This window comes from Sphaeramia orbicularis, chromosome 13 (genome assembly GCF_902148855.1).
Source record: "Sphaeramia orbicularis chromosome 13, fSphaOr1.1, whole genome shotgun sequence".
In the NCBI taxonomy this organism is placed as follows: domain Eukaryota; kingdom Metazoa; phylum Chordata; class Actinopteri; order Kurtiformes; family Apogonidae; genus Sphaeramia; species Sphaeramia orbicularis.
In genome coordinates, this window is record NC_043969.1 from 34,384,027 (window position 1) to 34,404,144 (window position 20,118).

At 36.6% G+C, this 20,118-nt stretch overlaps 1 protein-coding gene across 5 annotated transcripts in view; it reads left to right on the forward strand.

Annotated features, from left to right (window-relative positions):
* Nucleotides 1-20,118, forward strand: part of frya (furry homolog a (Drosophila)) — an 86,080-nt gene that overhangs the window by 47,005 nt on the left and 18,957 nt on the right. For all 5 annotated transcript variants that reach the window (XM_030151900.1, XM_030151899.1, XM_030151898.1 and 2 more), the window contains exons 22-40: nt 1,464-1,653; nt 1,904-2,028; nt 2,338-2,395; nt 2,552-2,643; nt 2,764-2,936; nt 4,357-4,517; nt 5,514-5,624; nt 6,077-6,231; nt 7,640-7,739; nt 9,219-9,390; nt 9,792-10,048; nt 12,401-12,547; nt 13,903-14,071; nt 14,173-14,263; nt 14,348-14,430; nt 16,348-16,498; nt 17,772-17,875; nt 18,736-18,921; nt 19,514-19,715. In XM_030151900.1, coding sequence (XP_030007760.1) covers nt 1,464-1,653; nt 1,904-2,028; nt 2,338-2,395; nt 2,552-2,643; nt 2,764-2,936; nt 4,357-4,517; nt 5,514-5,624; nt 6,077-6,231; nt 7,640-7,739; nt 9,219-9,390; nt 9,792-10,048; nt 12,401-12,547; nt 13,903-14,071; nt 14,173-14,263; nt 14,348-14,430; nt 16,348-16,498; nt 17,772-17,875; nt 18,736-18,921; nt 19,514-19,715 — 2,727 coding nt within the window. The remainder of the gene's footprint in view (nt 1-1,463; nt 1,654-1,903; nt 2,029-2,337; nt 2,396-2,551; nt 2,644-2,763; nt 2,937-4,356; nt 4,518-5,513; nt 5,625-6,076; nt 6,232-7,639; nt 7,740-9,218; nt 9,391-9,791; nt 10,049-12,400; nt 12,548-13,902; nt 14,072-14,172; nt 14,264-14,347; nt 14,431-16,347; nt 16,499-17,771; nt 17,876-18,735; nt 18,922-19,513; nt 19,716-20,118) is intronic.

A 20,118-nucleotide genomic window follows, 5' to 3' on the forward strand; every position in this document is an offset into this window, starting at 1 on the left:
ACCACAAAAGTAACAAAAGTAACGCTGGGTCTTTATTGGTTAATCTAATATTAGTCTGACCACTTTTTGGCATGCTGTGCTTTATGTTTTTTCAGCTGTCGTGAACTGGAACAACTTAGACTTTATCAGATTTATTTAGATAATTTTAGAGGAATTTATGTGCCATTATTGGTGGCTTACAGTGTAGGGACAAGAAATCTGAGAAAAGCGAGCAGAGGAATAATATACAACAAATGTGTGAACCTGGAAACTTGCTGCCCATATAATAGAGCCCTCACAACTCCGCTATACTATTTATTTGTGCCTTATTTACTTTTGTACTATTTCACTTATTTATTTCTTAAACTTTTCAGTTTACTTTCTAAAAAGTGCTACTAGGAGCTCCCTGCACTATTTGTTCTAACTCAATGTGGAAAAGTTTTACTTTAACCTCCACTTGCTTTTAAAACTTAAGGGAGCTATTTGGTTTATTTATATATTAAACTTTTTCAGTAAACTTTTTAAAGCTACAGGGAACTGCCTCATCTGTTTGTTTTCAGAAAAAGTCTCACACATGCTTTAAGGCATTTAATCCCTCAAAGACTGACACTGGCATCTGTGGCTACGATGAATATTTTTCAGTAACTTTTGAGCCACTAATTGCACCCATAGGCTTAAAAAAGTCAGGAAACTAGAGTTCCTCAGCTTTTCAGACATGATACATAGGTCTTATTTTGATGTTAAGACACTCCATAGTGAATGTGTTTAGACTCTAGCATCAGGAAGTGTTGATTCATCATAATATTTTAATTTGAGCTCATAAATGGGTGTAATTTGCTCAGGAAAGATTAGAAAACAATGCAGTTGGACATCTAAAATATAAACTTCCTACAGGTTATATAGTAAAAACATCACATTTGTGCAGTTTTTTTTTTTTTTTTTTCTAAATTCATTCATTTCCAGACAAAGCAAATGTAAAATATCAGCTTTAAATGAGCTGTATCAAATAAGTTTCTCCTGAATTAGATGATCTTTGTTGGTTGGTGTGTGATTATTGAAATACTTTCGAGAAATTTAGAAGAAAATTGTAAATGTTTTGGTTTTCTAACAGTTTTACATTGGAGTTTGCGGTATTCATATTTACTGTAAATGTGTAACTTCAACTTTATTATTTGTCCCTTGAATTTGTTATGCAGCAGTTACACAAGTGTTCACAATAAACAAACAATAAAACACAGTAAAAACAATGACACCAAGTATCAGTTTCTCTTAAATTAACACAAAAACACATCAGTCAGCCCCTGTTTCATGAGACATTTCAGCGATTCTGTTGTTTTCTAACATCTGTATATCCTGAGTTAGTGTTCCTTTTTTAAATACAACCACCTGATTCTAGTTCCTCATTGCTTTTCTTCTAGATCCCCCATTTGGAGCGACTCAAACACTAATAATATTTGCTTATTTTTGCTTGTGTGATTCACCAGTAATCCAGTATATGCAAAGAAGACCAGCACTTCTGGCAGTGGGGACAATTACATAACCCTGTGGAGGAACTATCTGATCCTTTGCTTTGGGGTGGCCAAGCCCAGTATCATGAGCCCTGGCCATCTGAGAGCGTCGACACCTGAGATCACGGCCGCCACGCCTGACAGCGGTGTCAGCTACGATAACAAGGTAGCTGTCTCTCTTGCCCTCTGGTCTTATTAATTCTCCCCAGTGCTTTGTCTCTGCAGGATCAGGTGTTCATACAGAGCTTGTTGACATTTCAAGCCCATGTCATCGAATTACACAGCAGCTATGTAACATGAATGGGACGGGAAGCTCATATATTCCTTTACTGTACTGAGACTGCGTTATCTCCATGCAGCCTTGAGTAATTAGTAGTGTTCAGCGGTGTGAGATTTGTTTGTCTCTGATGTTTCAGGTTATCGGAAGCCCATCTGTGGCATGGCTGCTGAAGCAATTGGTTCCACTGATGAGGGCGGAGAGCATCGAGCTGACAGAATCATTAGTTCTGGGCTTTGGTCGCACCAACTCTCTTGTTTTCAGGTATAAATAGGACAATTTTGAGATGTTCTTTTCTGAGAATTTCATTGTCTACTTAAAGGTCAGGTTTAATCCATTATTTGCAGTGTAATTAAAGGCCACGTTGACCTCCATTTGTCTGGATTTGAAGGAGAGATGAATAAGGGATTATCACTGAGTGGTGCCCTGTTGCTATTTACAGCTAAATAGTTTCCTAGAAATTACGTATTCCTTTTATCTTAAATGCATTTCAGCAAGCTCAGCAGTTTAGCTTTTCCCTCGTCTGAATATCATGAGTTTTTGGTCCTACATTTTTTTGCTGTTTGCACACAGGGAACTTGTGGAAGAGCTACATCCACTGATGAAAGAAGCATTAGAAAGAAGACCTGAGGTTAGTGCATGTATTAATGAACTAGAAAGTAGACTGTAACCTTGCCAAAGAGCAGGCACGCATGAATATTTATAAAGATTGTGAATGTTATACAGTAGATGCAGTTTTACAGCAACCTCAGTTAATTTTTTAATCTTTTTTTTTTTTTTTTGGCAGAATAAGAAGCGACGGGAGCGGAGGGATCTCCTGAGATTGCAGCTTTTGCGAATCTTTGAGTTGCTGGGTGATGCAGGCGTCATCAGTGACAGGTTAACCAAACAAACCAGCCTCACCAGAAGCAGAATAATCTGCTGCTTTATGTGTTAATCCCAGTGTTGGTGTTAGATTCTTCATTGGGGTGTCTCCCTGCTTTTTCTCTGATGCCACAGTACAAACGGAGCTCTAGAACGTGACACCCTCGCCCTGGGCGCTTTGTTCCTGGAGTATGTGGACCTAACCCGGATGCTTCTGGAAGCAGAGAACGACAAAGACGCAGAAATCCTCAAGGACATTCGAGCTCATTTCAGTGCCATGGTAGCCAATCTCATCCAGTGTGTACCAGGTAATCAGAAGTATTGTTTAATCTAGCTTTGTCAGGCCAGTTACTTGGAGCGTAGTCGTGCATTTCAATCCATCTGTGGTTTTTGGGTTATATAATAATAGACTGCCATTTGTCTGAGGCTTGACGGTACGTGGAGACTCTTGACATTGGTCTTTGATTTGGATGCTGCCCAAGGAGAGTGGTTCCAAAAATAGTACAGCTTAAAGATAGAGCAGACAAGGACAGGTGATGACTCATGGGTTGCCAAGCATTCATGTCCCCAGTGAATGACCTGCTATGTGCCAAGATACATCAGCCCCTTACACTATAATCAGAGATGTCAAGTAACGAAGTACAAATACTTAGTTACCTTACTTAAGTAGAAATTTTGGTTATCTATACTTTACTGGAGTAATTATTTTTCCACCGACTTTTTATTTCTACTCCTTACATTTTCACGCAATTATCTGTACTTTCTACTCCTTACATTTTAAAAATAGCCTCGTCACTCCTATTTAATTTCAGCTCATTTTCATTTCGGCTTGTTATTGTTCAAATTAAAAAAAAAAACTATCCAGATAAGTCACGCCATCTGGATAGAGTGAATTTGATTGGTTGGATGACAAATACAAACATATACCATTACAATACCCTATTGGTTTCTACGCGATCCATTGCAGCAGAGTTTTTGCACCATTCCAATACTTATATTCAACTACTCATCATTTCTTCCACTCCACGAAACACATGTTAATGCTCAGTAGTACACATATATGGTTCTTTAATACATTTGCATTACACTCAAATATCTTCTTTGTTAATGAATATATATGCAGCTGAAACAGGTAGATTAGTGCATCCCACATTTTTCAACATTAACATTTTAATATAACATTATAGTCATTATAGCATTTAGAAAAATGTTTTTTGGGAAGGTGGGGTAGTCCACTATAGGTCCCTGTGGCACCACCTAAGGTTTTGTCCTAATGGCATTTTTTACCCCCTTATATTTACTTTTATACTTTAAGTTTGTTTGTTTATTTATTCATTTTGGAATATAACATTAAAACCAAAGAACAAAAGGATTTATATAAAAAGAAAGTCAAACATTCGAAAAGGAGCAGGATGAAGTTTAACTTATACTCTCCCGCCCCCGTACCCCATCCCTCTACCTACCCATAAGTAGTTTCGAAACCAGTACTTTTACACTTTTACTTGAGTAAAAAGCTTGAGTTGATACTTCGACTTCTACAGAAGTCTTTTTAAACCCTAGTATCTATACATCTACCTGAGTAATGAATGTGAAAACTTTTGACACCGCTGTCTATAATCCTATTGGAAAATACACTTTTAGTACTTATTTAATTGTCAAGGATATTTTTGCTGATGCTGAAGTCTCGACATGAGCAGATCCATATAAGGCTTACTTCTTTCTCCTCAGTGCACCACAGACGCTTCCTGTTTCCACAGCAGAGCCTGAGGCATCACCTCTTCATCCTCTTCAGTCAGTGGGCTGGTCCTTTCAGCATCATGTTCACCCCTCTGGACCGCTACAGTGACCGGAATCACCAGATCACAAGATATCAATATTGTGCCCTGAAGGTGAACATACAGTAGTATACTTTCTGTAGGGTGTTTACCTCCACACATCCATGATTTAGGGATTAAAAGGTTTTTCTACGATTTATGTGGATGAAAGTGCATGTCTTGGATGTTGAAACCTTGAAGGGACTGTGTGTAGTATTTCTACTTTTCAGTATTAAAAAATGACCAGAAAGTATCACTTAAGTGTTTAGAATAAAGAGCTTTGAAGCTGTGCCAGTGTATTGGATTGTAGAGATATGAACTGAATTTATTTTCACTGACGGGCCCGTGGATTTATATGACCATGAGAGGAATCAGTGTGTGAACGCCACGGGGTATGGGATGAGAACCACTAAGAGAAAACCTTTAGAGTCAAAGAAGGTGATAGTGATACAAGATTAAAGCACTGTTGTTTTCACTATTGAACATGGCTCTAAATGAAAAGAAATGGAGTTTAATGCTGAAATCACAGCATTTCCTCTACATGGATGAGTTTGATTACGAGACTTAAGAGGGTGTACATTTATTATGGTATGTTATTATCTTTGCTAAGTTGCTTTTTGTTGATTTGAGGTTCTGGCTAAACTGTGACAGCTCTGACATTGTTGGAATGATTCCAGACAGATCTTTAGTGCAGCTGCTGACAACACAAACTGAACAGAAACAGAGGTGATAGGTGGTTTTACTGTGGCTGTTTTCTATCTAAAAATGGAGCTATAATGTAAACTATCAGCTGACACAGCACATGACGATTATAAGATACTGTTATTTTGACCCACTGTCAGAATAAGTTTTCATTTGTGGAAGAAAACTTAATATTACTATAATACAGATGTGTGTAAACACTGAGCTTAATACTTGATTCAGTGAGTGATACAGTCTGTAGGTACATACCATTGATTTGTTGTATATTCTGGTACCTGACTTGCCCCTCTTGTTGTGAGTTTGGAATATCAATACTACATAACCCCTTTAAAAATGTAAGGGTTACTGACTGTTGCTTTTCCCCCACAGGCGATGTCTGCTGTTCTGTGCTGTGGACCGGTGTTTGATAATGTTGGCCTCTCTCCAGATGGATACCTCTATAAGTGGCTAGATAACATACTAGCCTGCCAGGATCAGCGGGTATGTTGCAAACACTTTATCATCTTAGTGCATTTAAACAAAGAGCTGACCCAGGAAGCCTAACCGACACTCCCAGGACTGGCCCATGCCAACTACTCACCATTATTTTCTGGGTTTGCTGGCGGAGAGTGAAGGAGAGTTTTGTTTCAAATAATTTTGACTGATATTGTTTACTGTCAAGTAAGATAAAGCACCTGCGTGACTGCTTTGCACTTTGTTCTTTGGCAAATTGACTTTGAGCCTTCATGTTTTCATTTCACTTCCTGAAGAATAGTTTGAACTGGGCAGGTCGCCAGGAAAATGTAATATATCACCTTCTTTTGTATGATAGACGTAGGGCTCCTGGATTATTTCTACTCTGAATCCCTGAATCATTTAAATGCTACAAAAAGTTAACCTTAAAAAACATAGAAACTCAAAACAGTCTATTTCGGTCTCTCCTCCTGGCTTAGGTCCACCAGCTTGGCTGTGAAGTAGTCATCCTACTCCTGGAGCTCAATGCTGACCAGGTCAACCTTTTCAACTGGGCTGTGGATCGCTGCTACACAGGCTCCTACCAGCTGGCCTCAGGCTGCTTCAAGGCCATTGCAACAGTTTGTGGCAGCAGGTAAAAAAAAAAATCTCAATCTTTCCATTAACCTTTCTATTAAGTGAGGTTAGTTGGACAGAGCTGTTATTGTAGACAGCTACAGTTGTGGAAAAAATGATTAGACCATCAAAAGTCATCAAAAACAATGGTTATGCAATCAAGTACTAACTCCTGTGTGTATCATGTGACTAAAACAGGCAGAAAAGAAAACATGGAATGCCTAAAAGCACTGTTTTTGTCAGCACAATGCCATAGATATTGATGTAAGAACTGAAGTGATTTTGGTTAATATCAAGAAAACATAGAAAATTTCTAGATATCAGCTCTGTAATTAAACTTTTATGAGCTATTTTTGTTGTTATCATTATATTTGTCCAAACAAATGTACCATTAGTTTTCATTTCATTTATTAAGATCCCCATTAGCAACAGAAACATCAGTTGCTATTCTTCCTGGGGTTTCCTCTACATTACATTACAATTTTAATTATTTACATTAATCGTACACCATTCACACCCACACACACACAAACGGGACATATACAACAGCCCAAGGAAGTGCTATTCATTTATACTCATTCACCAAACAATAGCTGTCTGATACAAATCGTAAGACATCTTTCAATATTATCAATACTGTTTCCTTAGTTCCTCACTCTTAGTTGTACCAGGCATTAAAATGAACAAGAAATTGAAGAAACCAATGGTGGTCTAATAATTTTTTCCACAACTGTATGTTATCTACATCAATTCCCAAATGTTAAGAAACAGACCTAAACCAATTAGAGCAATGAAACACTTACTATATCTTATCTGGAGTATGGAAACATGTATTTTTTTTAATATTCGATGTTTGTTCTTTTATAGAAAGTATATCGTCCTTCAAAACTCATCTTAGTTGTTTACAAAAGGGCCACAATGGCGCTCTGTTAACCATCATGTCAAATCCACTCTGTATCACATAAATGGTTGTGATTGGCTGGCTGTGAGTTTGGTCAGATGGAAATCTGTTTGAGCAGTAGCAAGGCCAGATGTTATTTCCAGAGTAAATAAAACATGATCTCTGGTTCCCAGGCTAGTTTTCTTCATGGGTCTTTTTTTAATGGAATTTGTATTGTTCTGTCTTCTGTTCATTTTTTGAGATTAATAACCGTTTTCCTAATTTGGTAAGATCCCAAACCCTAGAGTCCAGATCCTGCAGATACTTTGCCCAATTGAGGAAGCCCCTGGCAAATTAGCTTAGCCTTCAAAGCGTCACCTCAGCTAATCCTCTTAAAGGGCTCACTATTCATCTGAGATTGGCCTTACCCTGTTGCTTTATCTCAAAAAACATTAGCAAAAGCTTTACGAGCCCTCAGTAGAAGTCTTAAAACAGAGCCATTACTTCATACTCATTCTGTTTTTCTTTCCTTTTTTTTTGCTTGCAGAAACTACCCGAGTGACATCGTGACGCTGCTAAATCTGGTGCTCTTTAAAGCATCAGACACCAACAGAGAAATCTATGAGATTTCGATGCAGCTGATGCAGGTGAGAAACAGTCTATATGTGCATTTTTGTGAACATACAGTCACTGAAAAAATTATTGGACCACCCCTTATTTTCTTCAGTATCTTGTTCATTTTAATGCCTGGTACAACTAAAGGTACATTTGGTTGGACAAATACAATGATAACAAAAATAGCTCGTAACAGTTTAATTAAAGAGCTAATATCTATCCATTTTTGTTTTCTTGATAATAACCAAAATCACTTCAGTTCTTACATCAATATCTATGGCATTGTACTGACAAAAACAGTGCTTTTAGGCATTCCATGTTTTCTTTTCTGTCTGTTTTAGTCACATGATACACAGAGGAGTTAGTACTTGATCCATAACCATTGTTTTTGATGACTTTTGATGGTCTAATCATTATTTCCGTCACTGTATTTAATGCATTTTGACATTTTGTTGTGGAAAATGTTTATGGAAACAGTAAAACTTCCAGAATTATGCTTGTTTGAGGTGATTTTTTTTTTTTTTTTTGCCATTTTTCACTGAAGAGGTAAATGTGCATAAAGGGAAAGGAAACACTTTTTTGGAATAAATTCTGATGTAGTAAATATTTTAATCATATGACAAATAAACAGCAGCCGTTTGCTGCATCTTCCCAGATGTTCTGACAAAACACAAAACATGTCTTGTACAGCATGTTGTGATGAGGAGACCAATTTATTCCTCTGTCTCCTCCATGAAATAAGGAAAACAAGAACAAATGGAAACACAGGCAGTTATTTTTGTGTTTCTGTGTAATTTCATGTAGTGAATTCAGTCTAAATGACACATTCCTTGACACATTGAATCCTACCTGTGATTGTTGTGAAGTTGAGCCGGCCACACTGTGTTGTATATTCTGGTTTTGTTCAAAATTGAAAAACTTTTGGCAATCTATATTTAAATTTCTTTCTGATGTAACAGGGTCTCATATTGAACCTGAGGCAACAATTGCAATATTTGGCATTACATTACATTCTTTTCATTTTAATCAAAAATCTAAAAATCTAATTTCCTTCACCACCCTTCTAACTCTACTACTACTGAAATGGAAAGATAAACAACCTCCAACATTTAAATCTTGGTTTCTGGATCTTTTACATCATTTAACATTGGAAAAAAAAATAGATATTCTGTAAATGGATGTGCCAATAAGTTTTTTAGTACCTGGCAACCTGTTCTGAATCACATAAAAGAGGTAGATCCTTCACTTATTCCAGAGTAGTCTTATTAATACAAGTCTGTGACTAATATCTGTGTTCCTTATTTTTTATTTATTATTATTGTCAATTATCTTTTTTAGGGTGCAACAGGGTGGGAATGTTCATGGGTTTGGGTTTAAAAAAAACAAAAAAAAACCCAAAAAACAAAAACAGTGACTGTATTATGCTTTTCTGGATGACTTAATATGTAATAAAAACACTTTGAACAAAAAAAAACAAAAAAAATGACACATTCCTCCTCTTTTTGGAACAGATCCTTGAAGCTAAGTTGTTCATATACTCGAAGAGGATTGCAGAGCAGAAGCCAAACAGTATCCTCTATGGCACTCATGGTCCACTGCCACCTCTGTACAGCGTGTCCCTGCCTCAGCTCTCCAGCCAGCTGGCAAGGATGTACCCTGAACTTACACTTCCTCTGTTCTCAGGTAGTTGTTTGTGTCTTATGCGTATTTGCATATGTATGTGCGGTCATAGTAGGGGTAGCCATGTACTTCATCCTGCTTTAATATCCTCAAAGGCTTGTCATCTTCTTTTGGTTTCCCACTAAATGCTGCTTGCTCATCTTCCAAAGAACCCTCCCCCTCCCACAAACCAGACACTTACAGAATCTATGGACACTCCTCGAACCACAGAAAGCCTGAAGTCCTGACTTAACTAAGGGATTCATCCAGTTTAAGTTGAATTCATATGCCATTCAGGATTAAACTGCCAATTATGGTGAAAATGAGTATACAGTATGTGTTTGATTTCAAATGTAGCATGCGAACACCGCAGTCCCCACAAAGTTATTTTCATGTTCCCGTTGCATTTCCTCTGCTCGTTCCAGAGGTTAGCCAGAGGTTCCCCACCACCCATTCCAACGGGAGGCAGATCATGCTGGCCTACCTCCTCCCCTGGCTCAGTAACATTGAGTTGGTGGATAGCGGCCTGCTGCTGCCAGTTTTCACACCGTCCATCTCGGATTATGATCCTCCTACCCGGACGACTAGTACCGTCTCAAACCATCAGCTGAAGGGCACAGGCTGGGGCTCCCTTCAAGCAACGTCCATGGTTCTCAATAATCTCATGTTCATGACTGCAAAGGTTAGTTCTGCTATCAAATCTTTGTAGGAGTTTACATTACAGTGTGTTTACAGTTTATTTTTTTTTATTTTAGTTTATTTTGAATATGCAACAAGACAAAGTAATCTTACTTAATCCTTAGAAATAAAACAGGTATTAAGAAGTCATGGAAGAAAACTAAAAAACAAAAACAAAACTTATACATATACATGACCTCATTTGCACATTCAAAAAGGAGTGGGAGGAAGTATAATTTACTTAATCCCACCCCTTCTCCACACAACAGTCTATCCTTTAGCTTCCTATCAGCACAATATATGAAAAGTCAAGTCCCTTAGAACTTTTGTAAGTAATTAATCTCACTCATCATCCTCACATACACATACATACACAACCATAATTACGAACCAGAAAAGTAAATAAATAAATTAGTACATACATACATACACAAGTCCTTGAAGGCAACACAAATGAATGCACAATAAAGTAAACAATAAGACAAGGTAAACAACAACAACAGCAATCAAACAAAACATAACAATCAACAAACACACTAAAAAACAAGAAACAAACAAAATCAGACAAGACAGAATATTAATGTAACAGAAGTATTAGGACCCTCTATCTTTGTACTGGGACCAGACCATCTGCTTATATACCAGTTTAAAATAATAATAATTGATAATAATAGTTTAGTTTAGTTTAGTTTAGTTTATTTGTCTCAAACTTTGAAGTAAAAAAAAACAAAACTAAAAAAACAGTAAAAGCAAGAAGTCAATTACATATGCACCCATCAGTGGTCATTAATCAAAGAAAAAGTAACAAAATACAATAAATTTAACATAAATGTACGTATGAATCAACTCATAAACACACTTTGAGAAGGGACAGAAAGAAGCAAAGGCTTATCTAGTCCTGCCCCTTCCTTACTTTCAGTGTCAGGTTCATAACCAAATATGTTTCCTTCATCGGCTATCTATCACATTAAAACAGATAGAAATGAATAACTAGTCATAGCACCTTTGTATTGGTTGTATCACCATTGTGCAATCATTCTGCCAAAAATAAACAAATAGACACTAAGCTATGCAGGATATAATATGAAAACCCCAAACTACATATAAACCTATCAAAAATATCTCCCTTTATGTTTATGCATTTGGCAGACGCTTTCCAAAGTGTCTGCCAAATGCATAAACATAAAGGGAGATATTTTTGATAGGTTTAAAAATATCTTTACACATACCAGAAAATGAAAGTGGTAATAATAAAGATATTATACTGTGTAAAAGCTTCATATTGGGCATTTCAGTGGATGTATGCATGTGTAATAATAATAATAATAATAATAATAATAATAATAATAATAATAATAATAATAATAATAATAATAATAATGATAATAATAATAATAATAATAATAATAAATTTTATTTATAGGCGCCTTTCTTAGCACTCAAGGACACCATACAGTAAAACAGTAAAACAGGAGAGTATAAAACAAGCAATAAAGCAGAGTTAAAAAAAAAAAAGTATAGTGGATTTATCTGCGTTATATTACACCCGTGTTGTGGAAAACTAAGGAACCAAACACAAAGCATGATAAAAAGAAATACATTTAAAGACACTAAGAAGGTAAAATTACATCGTAATTGTACAGAAATATTTTGGTATCTACATAGTAACTTGTACAGTACAACATCTGGATTATAAAATGCTACAGACATGGTGGCATTAAAGGGTAAATAACTATAATAAAGAGGTAATATGGGTCAATATTTCCACAGTATTAGAGGCTACTATTACATGTTATATTATCCTCTATATCTTCATAACACATGAATATTCACATGAATATTCTTAGAAGTTAAAATTGACAATAACTGAATTATGATGCTGAAATTTGCCCTCCCATTTGTTTAATACATTCCCTTTTATTTCAAGATGATACTGTATAAATAATATGGTTAATGCTGTTACCTGGAAACACTTATAACCAGGAAATTAAATAGAAACAGGTAATTAATCATTATGTAGCCAGAAACTGAAATGTAGGCAGTTACAAATATATTGCTATTGTATTATTTAAACATTTCTCCCTTTGTTATTTGACCATTTATTATCCTGGTAAACAAATTACAGTTTAATGTTACCCAGATACACCTATTATTATTAATACTATGCTATCACTCGGTTATTGCTGTGGTTTTTACTTTAGAATTATATTACTTAATCATTGTCTCTTTTTTTTCACCACACTATTGCTCCACTATTACCATGTCTTTACAAAACTTCTAATAAATCTGACTGTATCCAATTAAAAATCAGTGTATTGCAGCTTACATGATGCAATGTGTTTAACTCCATGGACAGTATGGAGATGACTTGCCTGGACCAGAGATGGAAAATGCCTGGAATGCTTTAGTCAGCAATGATAAGTGGACCAACAATCTGAGAACCACTCTACAGTTTCTCACCAGCCTATGTGGAGTCAGCAGCGACACCAACCTTCTGCCATATGTAAGACACACCGTCTCAGCCTTTACAAAAGAAAATATTGGGCAAATTTCTTTGCTCTTTAACCCATAAAGACCCAGTACTACTTTTGTGGCAGTTCCCAAATGAATTTTCCTCTAGATTTAACCTTTCCTAATTTATTTATTCCCATTTATTATAATATTATCCTCTGTATTTTGTGTTTTTTCAGTGAAAATCTGGTATTTTCCTGTATTAAAGTTACAGATCATGTAAGTTTTAATGGAAGCTCAGGTTAAAGTTGAGGGTTATTATGTTAAAAAAAAAAAACAAATGAAAGTGAAAAAAGTGACTTTTTAAGCAAATGTATCAGTAACTGAATGCAAAAACAAGCATCTGCAACCACTGTCATTTATCATACACCATGGGTTTTAGTTGTGAATCAGTGCTGTAGAAGATGACGGTGTTTCCATGTTCGCTACGGAGCCTCTGAACGTCCAAATGGGTCATATCTGATGACCATAAAAAGATGAAAAACTGCATTTTACATCAGTTGTTTACATGTATTGATAGGATTAGTGGATCAACAGGGATTAAACAGTTTAGATCAATAGATGCTTTTGGTCGCCAGTTGCTGTGTGGGTCTTTATGGGTTAACTTTTTTTCTTTTGCAACTGTTATACAGCTATTTACAGTTGATGAAATATTATAGATGCCAATATAAAAACTGTAAAGTATGAGTTTGAAATAATGTTGGGTTTTTAAATCAATTCTCTATGTATAAAGTTTATTGTACGTCTGGATCACATGACTGAAGGTATTAACCCGTAAAGGCCTAGTGCTACTTTTCTGTCAGTTCCCAAGTGAAAATTTCTCTATATCTAACCTTTCTTACTTGATTTATCACCATTTATTATATTATTCTCTGTATTTCGCATTTTATCAGTAGAAATCAGGTATTTTTCTGTATTTAGTTTACTGATCATGTAGGTGTTCATAAAATCTCAGATTAAAGTTGATGGTTATTATATCAAAACAGAAAAAACGGCCAAAAAAAGTGACTTTTTTAGTAAAATATATCAATAACTGAAGATAAACTAAGTATCTCCATCCATTGTCATTGATCCAACTCCTTGGGTTTTACTGGTGAATCAATGTTGTGGAAGATGACAGTGTTTCCATGGTAACTACAGAGCCTCTGAACGTCCAAATGGGTCATATTTGATGACCATGAAAAGATGAAAAACTGCATTTTACATCAATTATTTACACGCATTAACGGGATTAGTGGATCAACAGGTATTAAACATTTTAGATCAGTAAATGTTTTTGCTCGCCAGTTGCTATGTGGGTCTTTATGGGGTTAACTTTGTTCTTTTCGCAACTATGTTTTCATTCAGATCAAGAAAGTAGTCATCTATTTGTGCCGAAACAACACCATGCAGACAATGGAGGAGTTGATATTTGAGTTACAGCAAACAGATCCAGTCAACCCTGTTGTGCAGCACTGTGATAGTCCTCCTTTCTATCGATTCACCGCCACAAGTAAAATTTCCACTGCAGCTTCAGGTACTGCTAAGACTACTGCCAAAACAGAACATATTACAGCTTAACTCTCATGGATTGTAGTTAAATATAAGTATATGCTTTTGGTTTTGGCTGATTTCTAGGCACCACATCGAGCAGCAATACCGTCGTTGCAGGCCAGGATAGTTTTCCTGACACAGATGACACCAAAACCGCAAAGGAGAATGAGGAGCGGTATGAAACATTGAAGCTTTTTCTTTACATTCATCAGAGTATAAGCACGAGCTAGTGTGATGAAGTCTTTTTTTTCCTCCTCAGGCTTAGCCACATAATGCGAGCCCACAATCGTCTAGAATCACGTTACAGCAACAGCTCCGGAGGATCTTATGATGAAGATAAGAGTGAGTGTCTTGTTGCACCAGTCCCTGTATGAAAAATGTGGTTTTCATGGTCTGGTGAGTGTGGAATACACAGACTGGGTTGGAGGGTTAAGATGGTGACCGGCATGGTGTCATTGATAATGCATGAGCAGTGCAGAGTAGCCTGGGGCTCTTAAAAGGCTTCTGTGAGAACTGGCACTGAAATAAAAGTAGTCAAGTCCAGGCCTCTTTACCGCTGCCAGTGACCCAAAAACTGCTTTGTTACATGTACTTGGACAGAATAATTACACAATGAAAAGCATCTGAAAATCCTCTTGTGGAAAACTAAACTGTCTGTGCTTTTTATTCATCTATTAATGTATCTGTCTGGTTTTTAGTATCTGAATATGATACTGCCATCTGATATGAATCCACCATTTGCAGAGAATTCACTGAAAAAGCCTGCTTTTACTAAGGATTTGTATTTTAGGTAAACCAGGGGCATCGCTACCAATTACAGTGGTGTGCAAAAATATTAGAACACTTGTCATATCTTAAGAAACTGGTGGTTTATTTGTTCCCAGAGCCTGAATTTCACTTTTTTTTTTGCCATTGCAAAAGGTAAAAGCAAAGGTACTGAGAATATTTCACCTACAAATTTATCAGTCCAGTCCTTTCTTTCTTTTTTTTTTTTTTTTTTTTTTTTTTTTTACATTTTACTCTAATATTTAGTGTGGCCCCCCCGGCAACAATCAGATCAGTATTTTTTTGAGTTTCAACCCCAATGTCATTCCATGCTCTCAGAAGCTCATTCTAGAGAGGTTCCTTAGATTGTTGCCGGGGGGGGGCGGGGGTTGTTTGTGAAATATTCTCAGTACCTTTGCCTTTACCTTTTGCAATGGCACAAAAGTGAAATTCAGGCTCTGGAAACAAATAAACCACCAGTTTCTTAGGATTTGACAAGTGCTCTAATATTTTTGCACACCTCTGTATTTTGGGCCCTGTGAAAGCATAAACATTGTGGACCCTTCATAAATTCAGTATCTTCCAATCTGTCGGACCCAGGGGAAGGGGTTGTTCGTACATAACATCACTTAAACTAGAGTGAAACGAAACTGAAACTTAACATACTTTCAACGTCCGACTCCCGACTTCTATGCGTCCGTTACACATCGGATCTTACACAACCTTTTCACAACTTCTAACCTGTATCCACTGCAAGGTTATAATAGTTTTGGATTTTTCATTACAATTTAGTTTTATTTAGTTTTGACTTCTGTTTCTTGAATTCAATTAGTTTTAATTAGTTTTTAGAGCAGGTTTGCTAGTTTTTATTAGTTGTCATTTTTTTCTAAATGCTTAGTTTTAGTTTAGTTTCAGTATTACTTTTAGTTTTGTCATATCTTTTATCTTCCTCGCTGTCATATTCAAATAAATCCCAGACAGGACTCTGCTGCTTTCTCCCAACTTTAGTCTGCATGTTGCCAGGTTGAGTGGAGATGAGAAGACGACTCTAAATGACAAGTGAAGAGAAGTGACGGACCGTGAAGTGCAGTATGGTGTCACCAGCTAAAATTGCTTGAGCGAAATAAATCGATTTCATATCAATCCGACACTGACCAAGACGAAAACGAAGGGAATTTTATCCGTAATTTTTATTTTGATATGTTTTAGTTAGCTTTGTAAGCACACAATACAGTTTCAGTTAGGTATCGTTATTTTCTTTTAATTATAGTTATTTTTATAATTATAATTATTTTTATTTATTTCAGTTAATGAAAATGTTTTTTCCAATGCTAGTTTTCGTCATTTCGTTAGTTTTTGTTAACAAGAATAACGTTGATCCACTGCTCTATGGACCCCCCACAAATGCTGGGCCCCATGAATTTGTCATGTCCCCCCCCCCCCCCCCCCCCCCCTTATCAGCACCCCAGAGGTAAACATGTCTGTAATTGTCAGGTGAACCTCTACCACCGTATGCTGACTGGCTGGTGATTGTCAGTGAAACCAACCAGCCCCATCCTCTGCCTATGCCCCTGAATGGAGGATGCTGGGCTCCACTGGTGGACTACTTGCCAGAGACCATCACTCCGAGGGGACCACTGCACAGGTTCGACTGCACTGATAATCCAATAATACAAAATGGACTCGGTCTGATTCACTTTTCTTCTGTCTACATGTCCTCTTTTTCATATATACAGGGTGTGTCAAAAAAATATACATTTTGAAAAATTACCCCCAGTTCCGCATTTGATAATTTTTGGAATTTTCTGTTATGGACGTCGGTAGGTAGGGGATTGGTGGATGTTTGTCCAAATTTACAGACCCAGGTTTTCATGCATCCATCTTGTTTTCCACAAAATTGCCAGGTCACAGCATTAACACTTTAGACACCACGTCAATTTAATTTCTTTACCCATAGCAGCTGTTCCTGCCTTTCAAAGTTAATTCAACTTGTTTAGGCCTGAAAATGTCACTGAGGACAGGCAAAGTTAAGGTTAGGGTTAACCATGTAAACTGGCAATTTTGTGGAAAACAAGATGGATGCCCATTGACCCTTCCCATGACCTTTGATTGGATTTAAATCCCACTGCTACTTCACACAAACCAGTTTTAAGTTGGATTGCGCAATTGGCCCCTGCTCACTCATGCATGAAAGCCTGGGTCTGTAAATTTGGACAAATATCCACCAATCCCCTACCTACCGACGTCCATAAAAGAAAATTGCAAAAATTATCAAATGTGGAATTGAGGGTAATATTTCAAAATATATAGTTTTTTTTTTTTTTTGATACACTCTGTACAGTACTGTGCAAAAGTCCAAGGCCAACATTAAGTTTGCTGGTTTAGTAAAGTTCTTTTGACCACACATGCATTTGTCAGTCTCTGAATTAATATCCAATCTGGATATATATATGAAGTGTATACAGCTGTAAAAATAAATGTTTCAGAAAAATAAGCTTCTATAAACCAACAAGCTAGTATTTAGTGTGACCTCCCTTTGCATTTGACATATCTTTAACCCTTTTATTCAGACAATGTGAGATTTATTGCATTAATCCTCTGATGTTTTATGCCAGATTTCATTCAACAGATATCTATAACTGTTTGTACTGCTTTTTGTCATGGGGTCAGGGGTCATAATAAACAGTGACTTTAACTTTAAGAACCCAGTTAGTCCAGTGTTTTTGTGTCTTTAAGGCTGTGCATATATTTCCTGTATTTTCTTGTTGTATCTGAAGGAAAGATCATTAGTTTATGCTCATTTAAACTCTGCAAAAATAACAAAGTTAAACATTGCCTGAGACTTTTACATAGTACTGTACTGTAAATGAAGTACACTTTGGATAGTTGTCTTTAACGGATAGGTTTTGTTGTTTTAGGTGTAACATCGCCGTCATCTTTATGACAGAGATGGTTGTGGACCACAGTGTGAGAGAAGACTGGGCCATGCACCTTCCTCTACTGCTCCATGCTCTGTTTTTGGGTGAGTTCACACTCTGATCGTAAATACCCACTTTAAAACACTGACAACCTAATTAAAACACATGCATTATACTTAATATGCAAAACACCTGGTGTACCCACGCTCAGTGTCTCTGAAGTGAATATGCAATATACTAGATTTCATGGATGCAAGCCAAGGCAATTAACCACACAATACACACTTTTCACACTTCTCCTAGACTAAGATTGTTTACAGTAAGGCCCCTTATATGCAACAATTATGTCCTGCAACATAATGCACACAGAACATTCATCAAAACCTGACCCACGCACACAGGTGTATGACGTTTGTGTGTTACTGTACAACTGTATAAATCATGCACTGCAGCTTAATTGCAATTCATTGACAGCAAACATAGGCTATGGTTTAAAAAAATATGTAAAATGTAATTTCAGTTTTATAAACTACACAATGCCAGGCCTTATCTGAAACAATGTTTGTGCTTATATCCACTGATCTTCTAAGAGGAAATATCAAAACATTTGTCTGTATTCAATGTAAATAAATGTTACTGGGCATAGTGAGTTGTAAAATATATAATTGCAAAGAATATATATATATATATATGTATATATATATATATATATATATATATATATATATATATATATATATATATATATATATATATATATATATATATATATATATATATATATATATATATTGTTTATTTTTTAATTCTTTTTGTCGTTATCTAAAAGTTCTGCAGCTTCCAGGGGGATGTGTAGGAAAGAGGTCTTGGACCCCCTGAGAACCTCCACCTTTAACATTTAAGGAGTGTAGTGAAGTGTACAGGAAACATACTTTCTCTGACTGGTCTGAGTTATTTTCTTCAGGTATGGATCACTACCGTCCAGAGGTGTTTGAGCACAGCAACCGGCTTCTTCTTCACTTGCTCATCACGTTATGCTGTAACAACAACTTCCAGTCCATCGCCTCAGTCCTCCTGCAGACACGAGAGCTCAATGGCACGAAGACCCTGACCTGCAAACCAAGCCTTCAACCTGATAATTTATCCTCAGGTAGAGACAAACTTTTGATTTACACTTTTTAGTTTGTGATTCTTTTTATCATTTCGCAGCTGCAAATATGTTCACACTTTACTCCGAATGTTGCCTTAAGAGAAACCATTTGGCACATTGCAGTTATCTCTGCTTAATGTAACATTTAACATCTTGATGGAAAGGCTTGCATTCCTTCAAGGGGATAGATAAGTTTCTTATCTGAGGAGAAAATATTTAGGCGCTGAGCCAAATGCAATATCGAGGACATCAAAGGTCTTGATTAAAGCATTCCATTGTGCTATTTTTATCGTCTTGCCCAAATTGGGGCCATCTGTCGGACTCGGATAGGCTCATTTCGGCTCCCGCCTCCTCCACCCTTTATATGTTTTGTCAATACCATTTACTGTTTAGGTTTTAGAATGCAGTATTCAGAGTAGTAATGTACAGTATAAAAACACTGTGTGAGCCATAATGTTATTTTTTTCAGTTTGGAAATTAAGTGCTTATGAAACTTGAGGAAACTGTGCTACTCATTGTTCTGTCTGTGCTGTGTTTATTATGTACAATTTCTGGTATTTATAGTCAACTTTTTACAAATTACTTTGTTTAGGAGGAGGTTTAGACTTCCTGCGGGAGTGTCAGGCATCTCCGGTGCCGGACTCTGGTCTGAGTTCTTCTTCCACGTCCTCCAGTCTGAGCCTGGGGGGCAGCAGTAGTAATCTGCCTGAGATCTCACAGGAGGTGGAGGAGCTGGTGACCTCCAGTAAAATGGATGAGAAGACAAACAAGCTCATTGAATTTTTAACCACAAGGTACTGATTACCTCTGCCAAGGAGGTTATGTTTTTGCCGATGTTGGTTTGTCTGTCTGTCCGTGTGCAAGATAACTCAAAAAGTTATGGGCGGATTTGGATGAAAATTGCAGGAAATGTTGATACTGGCACAAGGAACAAATGATTAAATTTTGGTGGTGATGGGGGGGTGGGACTGTTCTGCCTTGGTGGAGGTCCACGCTGCCTGAGTGCTTTTTTAGTTTTATTATTATACATTATTTATTTTTTTTTTTTTTCACAAAAATCAGTCCATTTTATTAAACAAAAAAGCTTTAAAAGAAACTTTAGATACACTAAAGTACCTTCTTGTATTGCTTGATGTAGATTACCCCCTAGTGGTGTTGTATGCATAGTACAAGAGAGTCATTAAACAATAGATTTCA